This window comes from Podarcis tiliguerta (assembly GCF_965153285.1).
Source record: "Podarcis tiliguerta genome assembly, chromosome: 8".
Lineage (NCBI taxonomy): Eukaryota > Metazoa > Chordata > Lepidosauria > Squamata > Lacertidae > Podarcis > Podarcis tiliguerta.
The window spans coordinates 34,029,658-34,047,289 of record NC_139541.1 but is presented as its reverse complement, the minus strand read 5'-3'; the positions used below and the strand labels follow the sequence as shown (position 1 = coordinate 34,047,289).

General features: G+C 40.7%; 1 protein-coding gene across 1 annotated transcript; it reads right to left on the bottom strand.

The window, feature by feature from the left end:
* Window positions 1-657: 657 nt before the first annotated feature.
* MLYCD (malonyl-CoA decarboxylase) lies at window positions 658-17,058 on the bottom strand. Its single transcript, XM_083451910.1, has 5 exons — window positions 16,302-17,058; window positions 8,148-8,260; window positions 7,828-7,984; window positions 6,445-6,594; window positions 658-2,082 (listed from the first exon to the last, which is right to left on the bottom strand). Exons 1-5 carry the CDS (start codon window positions 16,890-16,892, stop codon window positions 1,549-1,551), a joined length of 1,545 nt encoding a protein of 514 aa, XP_083308036.1. The 5' UTR covers window positions 16,893-17,058; the 3' UTR covers window positions 658-1,548.
* Between the last annotated feature and the right edge of the window lie 574 nt (window positions 17,059-17,632).

Here is a 17,632-nt window from a genome sequence, read left to right as displayed (position 1 = left end):
TCTTGCCTCATCCTTTCATAGCCTGGCAAGTGTTTGGTGTGGCTAGCAAACCATGGTTAAGGGTGTTGTTTTCATTCACAGCACCAAGCTTGGGTTAAAGCAAACCAATGTTTGTGAGCCAACAATAAACCATGGCTTCAGATGATCAAACAAAACATGGTTTAAAAAACCATAGTTCAATACACAGTAAGCTCAGCATTATGTGTAACCCAGGCCTTTGTGTGTCTAAAGTGAGTGAGAAGGCAGTGGCTTGAAAAGTGAAGGTAAGGTGACTGCCCAGAACTGGGGAAAGCGCACACCTAAGCACAAGGCATGTGTGCACCATTAAAAAGACTGCAGTAAAGAAAGGGTGTCTGAGGCCTAGATGTCATGGGAAATATGGAGGCCCAGCATGACCTGAAAAATCGTTCAGCTGAGGCAGAATTTCAGAAGCTGGTTTGTATGTCAGCTAAATCAAAGGCCACACATTTCCAAATATAACATGCCCATTTTAAAATGAAAGCTTCATGTTCTGAGACGCAGATTCCAGGCTCTCCCTTTCTCCATCACCTTCACGTCTTCTAAACTGCAGGGTAGCAAGGATCCATACAACAGAATCAACTTATGTTAAAGACTTAGCTAAAGTAGTTGCACCACATGAAAAACAGAGAGGGCCTGTTTTCATGGCAAAATCTTATTTTAATGTAGAACATTTCAGATAAATAAATAATTCTGCAAGTTAAAAAATATCATTTATATTCAAAACAAGTCTGTAAACATCATAAAACACATTACAACTTACTTTTCTCTCTTCGATATTCGAACTCTTGATTTCACTTCTGAAATCATAACTAGTTACTGCAAAGCTGCAGACACTTCATTCCATATACTTGTTATCTGGAGAGCACTTGAGTAGATGAGCCAAAATACACAAACAAACAAACCCACACCAAGGTGTTTCCACGCTCCGACCTAGCAAAGCTATAACTCAAGTGGTGGCATTCTGTGCCATGCCAACATGGATGGCCTGATCAAAGAGTTTAGCATAGAACAGAAGGGAAGGGTGTGTAAAACAAACATCTTATTGGAGTAGTGCTATGAGATGCTGTTTTGTTTGTGCACTTGGACAAAAAGTCTTTCCTTACTTGTCCCTTTTATCTAGTAACTCTGGTATTGATCTCCCTCTCCCTTTAATGTGTCAGAGCACTCAGGTGTTCAGCGACTCTTTTGAAGATGTGGATTAAACAAGGCTATTGATTTGGTGAGCAAGGCGAGGGACAACACACAGTTCATAGGAGTCACCACTGGCTTGCCATTTCACTAAGTATAGTTTACCCAGCTCTTTCAGTTTGCAGGAAGCATCATCCAGAACATAAATGTGCTCTTCCTCTCTGGCAAAGCATGTCAATGCAACAAGAATGGCCTGGCAGTTCAATACTGAATCCTTGATGAGATTAGGGACAGTGTCTGCTTGTTTTATCAGCAACATTCCCTCTTTTTATATACAAACACCACATGACTCTCATTTAATTAAACAGGCATTTGTTGTTTTTAAGCTGCCTCATTTATTTAAAGTTTGCTGTTCTGCTGAAACTGAGTTACTAAGGATAGAACCTGCTCTGAGGCTTTAATCTGTTTAGTTCCAAGATATGCAGCACTGTTACTCATAGTGTCCTCCAAAAAATAGTGATAGTTGACCATCATTCCGCAAGAGGCAGTGATGCCACGGGGGCTTGTGTCGGCCATCCAGTTCAAACGCCATAACACTGCACCGTTCTGAAGATGGAAGTTTGCCACAGGATTAAGGGCATAGCCACGGTGCTTCTCTCCATACAGATACCAGGCACACAGTCTCATAAGTGGCTGCTGTAAAGCTCGGACCAGTCTTTCCGACCTCACCCATTCATTGTTTGCTAAGAGGCGCTTTAGAATTTCAACAGCAGGGTCTCCTGTGATCTCAGATATTTCTTGATATTCAGGATCTGTGAAAGGATCGCATCTGCCCGTCTCCTTGGACTGTGAAGAAAGAAGGCCCAGGAACCACTTGGTGAATCCCGGAATGGGAGACAGAGTAGAGAAGGCTTTGATCTGAGGAAATTCCACCTGCAGTTTTTCAGTTTATAATGAAAAGCAATCTATTATTATTATTATTATTATTATTATTATTATTATTATTATTATTATTATCTCAGTAGGATAAGGAGTCTAATAGCAAGAACACATACTATGTTTTCCCAGAAACTGGCCAAATCAATTCTTAGAATCAGCAAAGGAAACAGACCAGATCACCTTCATAAATGAGCAGAATGGGACCTTAAGTCAAGAGCATGCTGGTTATGTGAGTTTAATATCCTTTTAGAACCATTTCAGAACACAGTTGGAAAACATACCTACCGAGGTGGGAAAACATTTAAGATACAAATCCCTCATCTCTCATTTCTGTCTAATGAAATAAATATCCTCTGCCCAACATATTAAGTTCTCAAGATCCCAAGACTGAGGTAGTAAATTAAGCTCCCAGCAGGGTAGTTTCCATACTATAAAGGTTTGATCAGCCATTCTCTAACAACTGTTAGATGCCGCTCCAAGTATGTGAGATAAGCAACCACTTCTTAGGCTCTTGAAAAACTCAGATGATGCCAAATTGCTTGGTGAACAAAAATATTTATCTTATCCACAATTTAAATCTGTTTAGCAACAGGACAGCTACAACAGTATACCCCCAAACACACCATCCTCTGCAGAGAAAGAATGTATCCATTCATCAGACTAAGATTAACTGTGGGGAATTCAGAGTAGCAGTCACCCTGAAAAGGAATCTTCAATTTGAGGGCACAGCAGCAATATGCCCCCCTCCCCTCTGTCTATCTCACACAAAATAAGAGTTAAATAAACAAACTCTGAGTTTAACATATACCATGTGACTGGTAGTTAGAGGTAGGAGTTAAGAGACTTGAATTAGAGATAGGAGTTAAGAGACTCTTTTAGAATAAAGAGCCTGGACAAGGAAGTAAGGCATTCTTATTTCCATAACAACAAAGCTTGTAGCTAAAAATTCAGGTGCCCCTAACCTGAACAGAGTATTTATTTGAGCATAGTCCACACGGGTGAAATGGGAAAGCTCTGGATCAACTGTACAATTCTATGATTCTAGGACTGCAAGAGCACTGTTGGGTCAGACCAGTTCAGCATTTTGCCTCCACAGTGGCTATAGGAAGCCCACAAGCAGGATGTAAGTGCAACAGCACTCTCCTGTATGTAGAACTTGATGTGTTTTTTAATAGCATTTCTTTTGTTTACAAACAAAAAAGAGTAAACCTCAGCATAATTTATTAAGGCAGAGTCTATTTGGAATGGGGGGAGGGATAAGAAAAGCAATCATGTGCTTCTTTTATTTTAAAAAATAACAAGACAAATTGGCAAAACGACCTAGTTTTTGTAGTATCTCATATCTGATGAATGGCTGAGTTTAGAAGCTTATCTTATGTGGCCAGTTCCTGAAGAAAATAATAAATAGATGCAGTAAAGCATGGCCATTTATGCTGCTGCTAAATTGATGTGCTACTTTCCAGGGTTGCTAGTAGAGATCCGTTAATGTTTATTTCCTTGTCAGAAACCCACACTCCATTAAGAAGTAGATGCTGGGTTTATTTTGTTGCTGCTTCTGTAGAAGGTTGCAGATTCCTTTCTATTATCAGTGACTCATCTAAAACAACAATGAACTGCATTAGCCAAGGCAAGGGGAAAAAGAAAGCAATGCCACCATCTTTATCCTGACTATAACAGATTAAAGCAGTCCTTGCCAACAGCCTCACCAGACAGAATAACTCCTCCTTAAAATAAGCTTGGTTTGTTGGTCCTATCTTGCACTTTGCAAAGATTTAACGCATATAGTCTTATGACACGCTTACAGCCTAAAGTTTATTGCAGCATAAGCTTTTATCCGATAGAACCCACTTTATCAGATGCATTGCAAAGTTTTAAAGCTAATTCCTACTGATACCTGGGAAAGGAAACAGAAATCAAAATCTGTGGCCTGCTGTCACACACAAAAATATTTACTAGAATGACTGCACGCTCCCAATCCTGGGCACTGTTTGTGATCTAGTAGCATGACATGTTAATAGGTGATGTTTGCAGCTACCTTTATGAAGAGTGGCAGCTGAGATGCAGTTTCTGAGGCTACAGTGGCATTTACAGACAGAAGTGTCACACTGGGTTAAAGTGAAGGCAAACATGGATAAAGGACTGAATAATTTTTACTGGAGAATGGCCTAGTTTTTAAAAAAGTGCAGCATCTTAGGTAACCCTGTTCCTTTTGCAACTTAGATAGATGCCCATTGTGGTTAACCTGGGGCACATCAAAGGCTGCAGGAAAATGATTAAATATTTCATATTGATCATATCTCTAGGGACTGTTTACGTGCTGCAAATTAACCACAAGCAAAGAAACATGTTTCCTTTTTCTGTACTTACTTTCCTCCAGCTTTCTACAAAATAACTTGACTAGCGAGTTTTCTTTTTTCTAACATTACATTTTAAAAATACTTAGGCTGTGATTTTGTGTAAAGTGTTAAACTTTCAAGTTACATTATTTTCTGCTGTCTAAGACAGCTTGGTGTGGGTTTCCTGCCATGTACCCACATATGCAGATATCAAATAAAGGGATGAGCTGCCTTAAGAAACAATAGTAACTGAAGAAGGTCAAAAGTCCCCATTCCTTGGTAAGACACTTGTCCCTTGCTTAACTCTTACTGAGCTAAAGTACTGTAATATCAGTCTGTTTGCTGATGGTAAGAGAGCTCTACACAGTTTTACACTACTTTGTCAGAGTCCCTGCCCAAATACAAAAATTAATTTAGAAAAGTGTTTTGCTTTGATTTGTTTTACACACAATTCTATTTGCACTCATGTCCTTTTAGTGACGGAACTGCCCCAGCTATTATTGTTTCTCCTCTTAAACTAACCCACAGTTACTGAAGTTCACAAACATCTCAGGGTTCAAATGGTTAAAATTTCCACCACTCCAGTTCAAACTTCAAAGTATGTCACTTCACATTCCGACACAGCCATGATGGCAATAATTTAACATGCTCTTTTTCTTGGGAAATTAAAAGTTACAGAAGCTTGAAATTAAGTGATTTGGAATTAATCAAATAGATGAGAGAAAACAAAGCAAATAATGATATATCTTATTTTCCCTGCATTGTTTATTCCCCAAAGGATATTTCACATCCAGCCATGAGAAATGTATTACAACACATTAGTATCTATGGGAATGAACCCCAGCAAATGGAGCAGTACCAAGTAATTTAGTTTGGTATTTAAATGAGTAGGCTGCACTCTTAAGACAAATTCCAAAGCATCTGCCTTAAACTAAGTTTAAAACATACAGTGCTCACACAAAAAAAACCGTGGACTTTAACCCAAGTGAACAATCCCAAACCCAGTAGGAGTGGTAATTTCCAGAAACCTAAGTTAACAGGTGAGGTGGAAGTATTATAGTAAGATTTTCACATTCATTAGATATGGCATAAATGATTCTTTGTGACAGGACACCTTGGTAGCAAGTTAACAAATGTTACTTTATCATAATAAAAATGTTTTCCAGGAGATGATCTTCACAATCCTACCATGTTGGGGCTCTTTCAGAATGCCTCATTTCACACACTTGATGAAGGGAAAATCACACTCTGGCTCTTCCAATATGTGAATTTGACCTAAGCAGTTTCTGAACACAGGAATCTCATTATCAGGAAGTCTGGAAAAGTAGGGTGAACACTACACACTGCTAATTTGGGGCATACTTTAAAGTTTCCTTGCGAATTTCCAACAGGGCTCTTTGAAGAGGTGGGCATGGTTTACTCCCAAACAACCTGGTGGGCCAAACTTTTGAGGTCCAGTGGCTTGTGGTCCCTGGCTTGCATTCCAGAGTGTCCCCACCACTACCTTTGGTGAAGGGTGGTCAGTGGTCGAGCACATAATTTGCATGCAAGGTTCAATCCCTGGTATTTCTAGGTGAGGCTGCAAAGGATTTATTCCTGGAACCTTGGAAGTTTGCTGCCATTCTATGCAGATAATACTGAGCAAGGTGGATCAATGATTTGACTCTGCATAAGGAAGTTTCCTGTGTTCCTATACACTGCATTTCAAGTACAAGTGCACCAGAAGAAATGAAGATACAGTCATACCTCATGTTACGTTTGTTTCATGTTATGTTATTTCAGGTTACGTCCTATGGCGACCCGGAAATACTGGAAAGGGTTACTTCCAGGTTTCCCTGCTCGCGCATGTGCACAAGCACCAAATCGCACCGTGCACCTGCGCAGATACAGTGCTTCAGGTTGCGCTCTTTTCATGTTGCGAGTGGGTATCCAGAATGGATCCCATTTGCGACCAGAGGTACCACTGCAAATACAAATTAGATTCTAGTGCTATAACCAGATGGCAATTTTTCACACATACCTGCAGTTCCTTAACAACTCGCTTGATGAGGTACGTCCCCAGCTCCACACCCTGCAGGCCCTGCTGAGTCAAGCTGATTGAATAGAAAATTGCAGTAGTGATTTTGTTCAGATCCTCAACTTCTAAGGGGGGAATCTCCTTCACTATGGCCTAGAGAAAAATTAACCATAAGTAACATTAGTAACTGCAATCACCATCAAAATTCAACAATTTCACATTCTATAACCCACTGAATCCTACATAAGCCAAAATCCTGTGACCCAGAAGACTTGCTTTGCATACTCAGCTGTCATGTTGAGAGTTTAACAAGCAGCTCATGGTGCAGCATTAGGGCTTGATAATAGGAAAATGTCAGTGCTCAACTGGGCATGTGCAAGCCCTTCTGTTTGCCTAAAGAAAGTCTCAGGACAGTGGCCAAAGTTTGCTTAAGTCTCCTATTTTCATCAACAGAGTGTAATATTGCTGTAAAGTATGAGCATAGCCTAATGCCTAACACTTTACAGGGCTAAAATGACAACTATTTAATTCTCTGCTACACTGGCTGAATTTGAACATCCCACCAAACCACTGCTTGCACTAACCATAGTTCAGAGCTGCTTGTTTGTTTGTGTTTTGCTACTACTCAGCCCTCTCAACCTTGTGTTCAAGCGGCTTCCAGAAGGCAGAGCAACAGCCTCAACTATGGTTTGTCAATTCAGACTTCATACACTGTTCTGAAACCCAACAGGACAAAGAGAAGTATATAAAATGCTTTAACAAATAAACCTTAATTCAAATCAGTTTGCAAATCTACATTAAGCTTGCTTTTGTAATTCTGGTTCAGATGATCTGGACACCACATGTAACTATGAATCTTCCTTAATTCTAGTTATTATCTCTATGGACAGTTCCAAGAAATTTCACAAGAAAATCTTACTTCTAAAGATAACATGCATAAAAGCACTTGCTGCTCTGTTTGACGACTTTCAAAAATATTTGTAAACAAAGGAATAAGAGACATCTAAGAAATAGTATTAAGACAGGCTAATCACTTCCTTAGTCATCAATAGAGAGCAACAATTCCCTCTAGACGACTAAGCATGGAAGCTTCATGAACAATTATTATTAATTATATATTTTTCTTCTTCTTGACCACAAATGATTAACAGAGATTAGTATAGACAAATGAGCTACTTAACATGCTCACAAAAGCAAATTTTTCATGGAATTACTTGAAATTTTATATTAAGACATTTGTTTCAATCATAAGTTTTCACTTAGAAAATACTGCTTCAGGTACTTTATTTCCAAGAATCTGCTTGGAAGGGTTCCATGGTCACATGCTCAAGGCCTGATGATTAACGTGCAACAAATTTTTTCACAAATTAAGTCAAGCAACTATACCTGGATGCTGCTAGATATCTCATCTGTAAGTGCAACATGCAGAACAACCAACGGCTCACCAGGTATTGCACAGTGGGCAAAGTAATAGCACCTTCTGTAAGATCCAACACGGCGTTTCATGTCCATCCAGTTTCTAACAGGATGTACAGCTTCACTACTGGGGAAAAAAAATAACAATTACATTTTAACACAGAGAGAAGACATTCACAAAGGTCTGCTCTCTCCCCTAGATTTATTTTGTCATGCAACCTTGAATCTGCATGTGTACATGACTTCCTGAACTTTTAAAAAAGAAGCCACCAGCAATTCTTGGCACTTACTCGCTAATCTTTTGAAGAATCTCACAAGGCGACTGCCATGTAACTCGTTCTAAATTTAGGAATCCTGTGGAAAACCATTCTGACAGCATGTTCTTTAACACTCCATTCATTTCCTAAAAATAAGAGGGGGGAAACCATTTGATCAATTCAGCAGTAGAAGCAGCATAACAACATAGTTTCATGTAAGAGGATTGCTTTCAGCACTAAACTATTGGCATCTATTCAAAATGAAACCCCCACTGAGTTCAATGAGATTTGCTCCCAGGTAAATGCCTACAGGACTAGAGTCTTAGTCTTCTATTATATTCAATATAAATTATAATGACTAGTCTTCACTCAAATAAGTATTTCATTATTATGCTGAAGCATTTCTATGCAGAAAAGAGTTCAGTAAAGCCACACGTCAATATTTTAAAAATCCAACAACAATAACCAACAGATTTTTAAAGTAACAGATTAAAGGGGGCCAAAGCTCAAGATTTAAGAACAGAGAGGTCTTTGCCTGGTGCCTGAAATTGGGGGTGCCATGCAAGCTTTGCTGGAAGCTGGAGGGCGGTTCCCTAAATTGAGTGTTATAATTGAGCAGGTCCTTTCTCTGGTCACTACCCACCTCACTTCAGATGACAGGAACACTGCTTGCATGTTTTGGCAATCACTTTTTCCCAACTGAATTAAATTTAATGGTCTTTCACAGCCTACTCTATATATACTTCCTGGAGAATTCTGGCAGAAGGACATGATAGAAGAAATATAATTAAATGTGATGCAATCACCAGCTTATGTGTTAACTTTAGATAACAGCCTTTCCAAAAACAGAAAAAAGAGGCAAGGAGTTATATTTGTTTTTTTAAAAAAATTATTTATGTATGTATAAATAAAGCAAGAAGCTATGCTTGATCCCTGCAGTAGTATTTATCAAGTGCAGCTTAAGTAACCTGTCTGCTAGCCCATCCTAGCCAATGGCCGATTATGAGCTCTGCTGTACTGTTTAAGGCCAATGCATGGAGGATCAGGCAAAACTATGCCTCCTACTGCCACACATTTGTGGACTAGGAGGTTGTTGGAAAGGAGATGAAGATACCCTGCAGCTGTGGCCCTGTTCACACTGATGAAATCATGTCAAACCATGAGGGACCTTGGCAGACATCCTTGCAAGTCCTCTGGCATAGTAAGATGTTTTTCAACTGGTGTGCAGAATGTAAACTGAATAAAACATTTAAAAACCCATACAAAAGTGTCTGTTTATAGAAATAAAGGCACCCACCAATGAACAGTGTAGTAAGTGACAGCTGCCACAAGTTATCACCCCTTGCAATGTCAGCTGGAGCATCATTGCTCCAAAGGGACATCAGCTGCTGAGGGTTTAGCATCAAGGCAACTCAACCTCTTGGGAAGAATAGTAAAAAAAGCTCTCCTGCCTGTCTTAGTAGTTGAATTTGCTGCAATTTATGGCTAGACTCAGAATGACCTTGGGAGCATTTTCTAGTGCAGTCAGTTACTGGCTTTCCAAATAATCCCCTAGAGTTTCATTCCCAACACTGCATTGTTGTATGAAGTATATGCTTAAAAACAAGTTTACTGGGGATGGGGTTGGGGAACAGACTAAGTAATTTTAAAATAAACACAAAATAGTGGAGACTGACCTGAGGCTTGTAATGAATAGAGAACAGCTAACAATCATTCTTGAAATATTTTACAGCTAGCAATTCCTTCTTTTTTGAATGGTAATATTGCTATAATACAGAGCAAATGTTTAACATTCTCTGAAACCATGTATGAGGGTGTATTTGTTAAGTGTCTGCAAATTGTTGAAGGGGGTGATCCATAAAAATACTGTTTAGATTCCTCTGCCACAGACCTCAGTTTAAGCAAATAAATATAGAGGGACATTTTACAGAAAATAACAATTCAACCAGCAGGAGACATTAGGGTGATGAGGTAGTTTGCCGCTACAAAATACTCAGGACATCCTCACCTACCTGATGATTTATTGAAAAATGCACAGCACAGTTTCATGAACTGAGATCTCAGAACAATCTCAGCAAAGCACAGACATCTGCCATAATGCTCTTACAAGAATAAAAAATGAAGTACTTAAAGGAATACATCAGAGAGTTTTCACTTGACCAAGGTAATTACTTCCAAAACCCCAAAATGAAAGCTTTTCTATCAAAAACAACAGATTATCCTTTTATACACTATATTCGCTACTGGATTAGTATACTAGCTCTGAGTAGTATACACCATAGACATACTTCATTCTACAGTAATCCATCGATGGCATTAAGTTAAATTAATTATTGTCTCCCGAAAGACACCAGAGCAACAAAAGTCAATCTTATATCCTAGCTCTAAACGCTTCATTCACAGATACACACATTTTGTTTAAACTTAAATTAACTACTCTGTTCCACATTAAGACAGATACAGTGGGACCTCGGGTTAAGAAGTTAATTCGTTCTGGAGGTCCGTTCTTAACCTGAAACTGTTCTTAACCTGAGGTACCACTCAGCTAATGGGGCCTCCCGCTGCAGCCGTGCCGTCGCCATGCGATTTCTGTTCTCATCCTGAAGCAAAGTTCTTAACCCGAGGTGCTACTTCCGGGTTAGCGGAGTCTGTAACCTGAAGCGTTTGTAACCCGAGGTACCACTGTACTTCCTTTAATTATGTCTATTAACTCTCTCTTTTCAGAATTGGCAATATCAAGTTTGGTGCTTTCCTTTCTGTATGCAAATTATGTTCTGAGTGTCATAAATATCAAATAAATTTAACATCACAGTCCCAATGGTGGTGCCCTCAGAATCCTATCAGAGCATCCACCAAGCTTTTTAATTACATCCAGGCCAAATTACAAATTATAATGGCAACAGTCAAATTTCTGCTTCATTTCCCTCCCCCTCCCCCAAATTGTTTGCTTTGCCCTCCTACCATTCTGATTGGCCAGAAGACTTGAAAAAGAGGAGAGATAATAGTTATATCTGTTGGGGGTAGTCAGTTAGAACTGTTCTTTCTCCTAATTGGATGCCATCAGCAAAGAGAACAGTTCCAATCGTAAGCTACCAGAAATATGACACGTTGGTGCCAAAGAGAAGAAGTACAATGTAGCAGCTGTGCCTTAGTGCAAGGCAGATAGCTAAAGGGGGAAAGGAAGAGCATCTAGGAGCAAGAGAGTCCATGTATGCAACAGAAGTGTTCTCTTTGCCAAGTCAAGGCAACAATCCCCAAAATATTCCACAGAAAGCAGAAAAGCTTCAGCAGCGTGTCTGCTGTAGACAAAACAAACTCATAATGATCAGGAAGAACCTGTTACTGTTCTGAGTCTACTAACTCCAAATCAGTAAGAGAAACTGAAAACCTAATGCCTCCAGAATTAACATTCTTGTCCTTCGCAAGAAGTCTAGCTCAGATGGCAAGACATTAATCCAGATAGAATTTCTACAGCATCACATATGAGGCAGAAAATTATGCTGCTTCTACTTCCTAATACACAATTTAATATTTTCTGGGTTACCTAATCCTGGACCAACGCAAGTGATTCTTGCGCAGTCATATGAAGACAGCCTTCTGCATATGAGGGTCATGTTTTTAATGTGCGACAATATAATATCATTTGCCAACTCCTAAAACCATGCACAAGGAAGCTTCATTAGAACAAAAGGGTAGCCCTCCTTCCCAATTTAGGTTGGGGATGATGGGGTAATGGAGAAACAATCAGTTGTGAACCATTGACTTAATGCATAAAAATTAAAGCAGTTCTAACTTCCATTAAGAAAAACTCAGAATATTGTAATGCAGGTTGTCATTAATTTGAGTTACTTGGAGTTAACTACCTTTTCTCTAAATTAACGTTTGAAGATTACTAGTGAAGTTGCAGCTGTGGATCTGGATGTTCCTGTAGTATAGGCAGATAACAGCAGAAGAACTGAGAGTACATGCAAACTTCTATATTTGGTACAGGGCTGCTTGCTTCTGTTATATTTCTGTATTTTGGATCTACTAGTGGCAATATGGTCTCCATATGTTTTGTGCTGCTTTAAAATGTTGATTTTTATTGTAGTTTCTGTGTTTGTTTCTGATGTTGTTATTATGTAAACCACTCTGAGATGTCTTTGAAATATCGAGCAGTATATAAATCATCTAAATAAATAAATAATTGTCCGCTTCTATAATGGATATGTAATAGCACACAAGGGTTGCCATGATGCATGTAAACCTAAACGAGCAATTTATAAAATCAGAATCTCAAGCTGTTAGCTCCTTGCAAAGGACACTTTGAAAGTTATTGTCCTCATTGAAATATATATAACAGCAAAATCTCCTCTTGACTGTTTGCCTTATTTAAATATTGAGCTAGAATTTCTACAATCCTTGTTTCACTTGCAAAGGTCTGACTGCTTAGTCAGATACTGGTGTCAAGACCATTTTTAGAAACAATATTATTGCGCTGTCCACATGGTTTACTATTGTTTTGACTACGGAGATGTGTAAAACTTTATAGGCGATGAGACTTAAAGAGGAGCTCTGGGGCACATCATGCCTTGAAAGAAAAGCAAAATCTCCTTGGCGCTTAAAAATAGATGGTCTTCCATGCTACCAAAGGACATTTTTTATACTCTCAGGGAAATTCTTTTTACCATAAAATGTACAGTTGAACTTTTGCTGGTAGATATGCCTGAATAGAAGCGCTGTACCTAGGTCACAAGAATCTATCATCTTCCACAAATTCAGCAGGAAGACATTTACTGTTTCTTAGCAACTAGTCACTAAGGAGTAGAGTCATTTTCTCTGGGCCATTGCTCTTGATCCTGGTGACTGTTTAACCTTAGAATACTATCCTTGAATACAAATCTATCCATATTTTGAGGGATGTGCATTCTCTCTCGATATAAACTCCACTATTCATTGTTCACATAATGCAACATTCAACATTTTTACTTATATGCTCCGAGCTATAGGAACAGGCTACAGTTCTACTGCTGCCGAGGACAATTTGTTCATCATGAGTAGTAGGGCTCCAATGACCTCAGCCTCGGTCACACTAGCAAGACCAGCAAGATGAGGACTACAAATCACGTCTAAAAACATATAATTCAGTCATATTCCAACAGCACTTGTATCTTGATGACCAAACAATCTTATTTATGACTGCAATATACTCAGTCATGCATTGGATAGAAGTAGTGCCATTAAGGGAGAGAATAAATAAATGCTGTGAACGTGTGGAAACTATTGCTGGTGATGGCCTCATCCTACAAGATGCTGTAGCAGCTCCTGGGATTATGTATGAAAATTCCAGAACTCACAATAGGCCACCTCAGCAGTCACTGACTCTACTACACTAGTATTTTTTGCCTGTCCTGGCTGCAGCATACTAATGCAGCACAAGAGGACTCACTTGATCAGTGCTTGGGCGTGTAAGAAGCTCAACAAGATATGTTAAAACGCCATTTGATGGCTCAAAAGCAGGATCTTCAACAAGGATTAACTGTTCTCCTGACACATGTGGCAGAACTGCTACTCTACAGGAAGCTATTTAGACTGAAGTTACTAAAGCAGGTTTATAGGATAAGGCTTCTGGAGCTTCCAATTTGTAGTGCTGAATTAACCAGATATAAAACCACATATAACTAGAGCACAGTGTGTCATTTTAAAATGACGTTTTGGGAACATTCTGTTTGTCCCTGCTAAACTGTATCTATGTGGATGGGGGAAAATATTTAACCCTTGATGCTGCCATCTTTTAGAAAGGCTACTAGTTAGCTGAGAGGAGCTGCAACCAAAAAATATAGGTCCAGGAAAAGGGTACCAATTTCTGGGTAGAAGCAGAAAGCTTTTAGAAAGCAGCAGCATCTGTACAATAATAGAACTAAACAGTAGTGTTATTCAATGTCTCTGTCCAGGGGGCTGGGGATCAGGATTCGCTGCCAGCCTACCACTGCCAAAGGACACTGCTGGAACAAACCAGTGAAGAAGGAAGAAGGATTGGGTTCTAACCATTATTCCTACACTCTGAACTAGATATATAATACTTGTAATTATAAACAGCTTGTTTCTTACAAGTATGAGCTGTACAATATGCAGCAGGTATTATGAAAACATTTTTTCTCAACAGACTCTCTGGTCAAACTTCTTAAAATCTAGAGTATATGTCATGTATCTTGCCTAACATCAAGGCTATTGCAGAAATAGTTGGATTGCACCTCTTGCGTTTCGTTCAGCATTCGCTGCCAAAGCCAAGAATATTATTAGCACATCATGTGCTGATCTGAAGCAGCTGAAAACAGAACTTTGGCACTGACACACAAACTTTGCCCTAGTAAGCGTGTCTGCCACTGCTGTATACGAGTATCAGACATTGTACACACATAGCTGTGTGACCATTCCACACACCCCCTCCCACGTATTGCATGAATGAGCCTGCCCCCATTTACCCCATCTCACCCTGGTCTAACATCCCATACATATAAGAAACAAATATGTGTCAAATTTTCACCCTCCTGAATTTTTAAAAAAATTTCCCCTATATGTTGGGAAGGGAACTTCTGTGGCAGGCTGATGTACTCATGTAGTCTCCCCACAAGGTTTCAGTGCAGGAGTAGGCATTGAGGTAGGACTGAAGAGTTTGAGAAGTGTGAAATAGAACATAGTTTATATTTTGTGGTAGGATAAGTTGTAGTAATAGTCCTCTTCAGGTGCTGAAGCCTTATGGGATGAAGGGGACAGTGGGGATGAGCCTTTTGACCCTGATGCTGGCTTCATCAACTTTAACATTTTGGGAAGGGAACTTCTGTCACGGGGAGCCTTCTCTTCACTACCAGCATTTATCTGCATCTATAGAATGCCCCATCAGATCTAGTTAAAAGCAACAACACCCAAGCAGAATAAAATGCAATCACATCATGGATTCTAAACTTCACTCAAATGGAGAGCAAACACTCCCAGGGCAATGAAGTAAAGAGTGGGTCAGATCAAACTGGTAGGCTTCATGACATTTCCAAAGCTTGTCAGGCTGTTCACTCTTCCTGCAGGCCTCACTTCCATACTTTTAACAGCAGCCTGCCACAAAAGCAAACCAGGCGATGTTCTTGGCATGAAGTTCCAGGAAGGTCATCACCTGCTTAATTTCAGTGTATCAGATTGCAGCAGCACAGAAAGAGAGCTATAAAAAACTGGGGAATGTGCAATCTAGAAAGATTTGCAGATTTGGACTACACTGAGTCTTCAGTCAGAGGAAAAACTGACTGGAGATGTAAGCTGTCAAGAACGTCTCCCTTTGCACCATTGATTTCTTCACCTCCTACCTCAAAGTTATGCTGTTCAACTGAATACTGTTTTTACCTCTACAGCACTAAAATTTGGGGTTGCCCAAAAAGACTGACTTAAAGTAGCACAGATGAGACACAGTCCTTCACACAATTTATCACTAACTTATGGCTTTGACACAAGATTATGTTGATGGCTTCTGGTTGAGATGACTTTAAAAAATTAAGACAGCCTTATCAGCCTCACAGGGCTGTTGTATACATTCGCCACCCCAATAGCTTAAAGTTCTTTGGCTTATAATAAACAAGTTTATGAAGCAATTTAAATAAAAATAAGACACATATTCAAAAATAATACAACCCCCAAAGTTAAAACACTGAAGAACTATGGGTGCAAGAATATAAAAGTGATATATGCCATTTTAATAATAATAATTACGATAAACGTCAATGAATTTCTGCCTGCAAGGCTGTTTTTAAAGGAGAAGAGTTGGAGCTGTGGAGGATGTTTACCTTTCCCATTACCGTACATGCAAACAAACCTCACTTCAGACCACATATTACTGATATATGCGTGTTGCTGTTGTTTTAAATAAAAATAGCTTTAACTTAATCCGTTTAAAATTAATACTGGGAGGCGCCTTGGGTCTTGCACTGGGAGAAAGGCGGGATGTAAATAAAGCAATTAATGAATACATTGTAAGCCGCTTACGAGATTTGTAACAGTAGGCGGTACGAAATATGGGCTTCAACCAACTAAGCCTTATTCAAGAGTAGACACACTGAAATTAATAGATACGGCGAAATTGCGTCCCTGAGTTTTCCACTGGTCTCCTCTGAGTTACACACACATATCTGAATGTAAGGAAAGAGAAACCCTCCCGGGGCTCACCCTGACATGCGGCCCTTCGGCCTCCCTGGCAGCCAGGGCTTCGAGCAGGTCCCTGCGGAGCTCCACCAGGAAGCGGAGGCCGCCCTCCTGCCTGCCGAGGTGCTGGAAGAGGCCCCGGTAGCGCGGCGTGAGGTAGTGGCGGAGCCGGTCCTCGGCCTGCAGGAGGGCGCCGGGTTCGTGCTCCCCTTTCTCCCCAGCCGCCTCCTGTTGCTGCTGTTGCTGCTGGAGCAGCCGGGCCACTTTCCCGCTCACTTCGGCCACCCGGCCGTGCTCGACGCCGAAGTCGCGGGCCAGGCGGCTCAGCAGCTCGGCCCTCGGCCTGCCGCTCTCCAGGGCGCGGTAGTAGCGCATGAACTCCGCGCTGCGCTGCTCCAGGGCAGCCCCGGCTGGCGCCGCCACTTTCTCCCGGGTCTCGTAAGGCGGCAGCGGCGGGACCGCGCGGCTCAGAGCTTCTTCCATGGCCGTCGGGCCTGGGAAGGCTGCGGTTGCCATGGCGACGGCGCTAGGCCGCGGCCCGCCGGAAGAGCGGAGAACGAGGTGGCGGAACAGCTGGTGCTGCGCCGATGCCACGCACGGCCCCGCGCGGCGCATTATAAAGCCCAGCGAACCTTTTCCCTCGTTTGTCGGAATCCCAAATTCGGTATACACTCGGGCGAGTCAATGGGGCGGGAGGCCTTCCTCTAAGCACTCTCAGGGGGCGGAAGAAAAACAAAGAAGGGGATTGGACTACTGAGGTCGCCATGTCTTGTCGCGGCCAATAGCAACAGACTAGGGGCGGGGGAAACATGTAATTCGTCCTGAGTGTGGCGGAACTTGCCTCAGCAAGGAGATCTCTGCCATGTTGAGAGTGGCAAAGGTGGGGCGGGGGCGTGGAACCGCCTAATTCTATCCCTAGCCCTCAACTTCAAAAAGAATATAGATCTAGAAAATACAAGACAATATTCTGAAACTACAAAAGAGGCTTTCCCAATTTAGTGCCTCCCTAGGAAATTTGGAAAGCAGCTCCTATATTCCGAAACTACAGAACAGACTTTCCCAATCAAGTGCCTTCCTAGGAAGCTGTTATATAAAAGAAAGATCAGCATCTCTGTGCAAGAAGACCTTGTGCAGCAACTGTGGAAATAAAGATGAAGTCCATTCCAAGAGGACATTAGGTAAGGAACTGAAAATAAAACTGCAAAGAGGATGTCATCACACAGACCTGGATCTGGCTGTGGAGCAACATCACTAAGAATGAACAAACCTGATTCTGAGCGAGGGCAATGCTTCCTCAATAGGGTTGCATTGAACTAGCTTTGAAATTTATCAAAGACTTTTTCGTTTGCAGAAAA

Bases quoted from the DNA above. Each gene is read 5' to 3' on its own strand.
- MLYCD (XM_083451910.1), bottom strand. From the start codon at position 16,892: ATGCGCCGCGCGGGGCCGTGCGTGGCATCGGCGCAGCACCAGCTGTTC. The intron at 7,985-8,147 runs GTAAGTGCCAAG...TTTTTTCCCCAG, and splicing joins ATTCTTCAAAAGATTAGCGA to TAGTGAAGCTGTACATCCTG. The intron at 2,083-6,444 runs GTATGTGTGAAA...GAAAAACTGCAG, and splicing joins GAGTTGTTAAGGAACTGCAG to GTGGAATTTCCTCAGATCAA.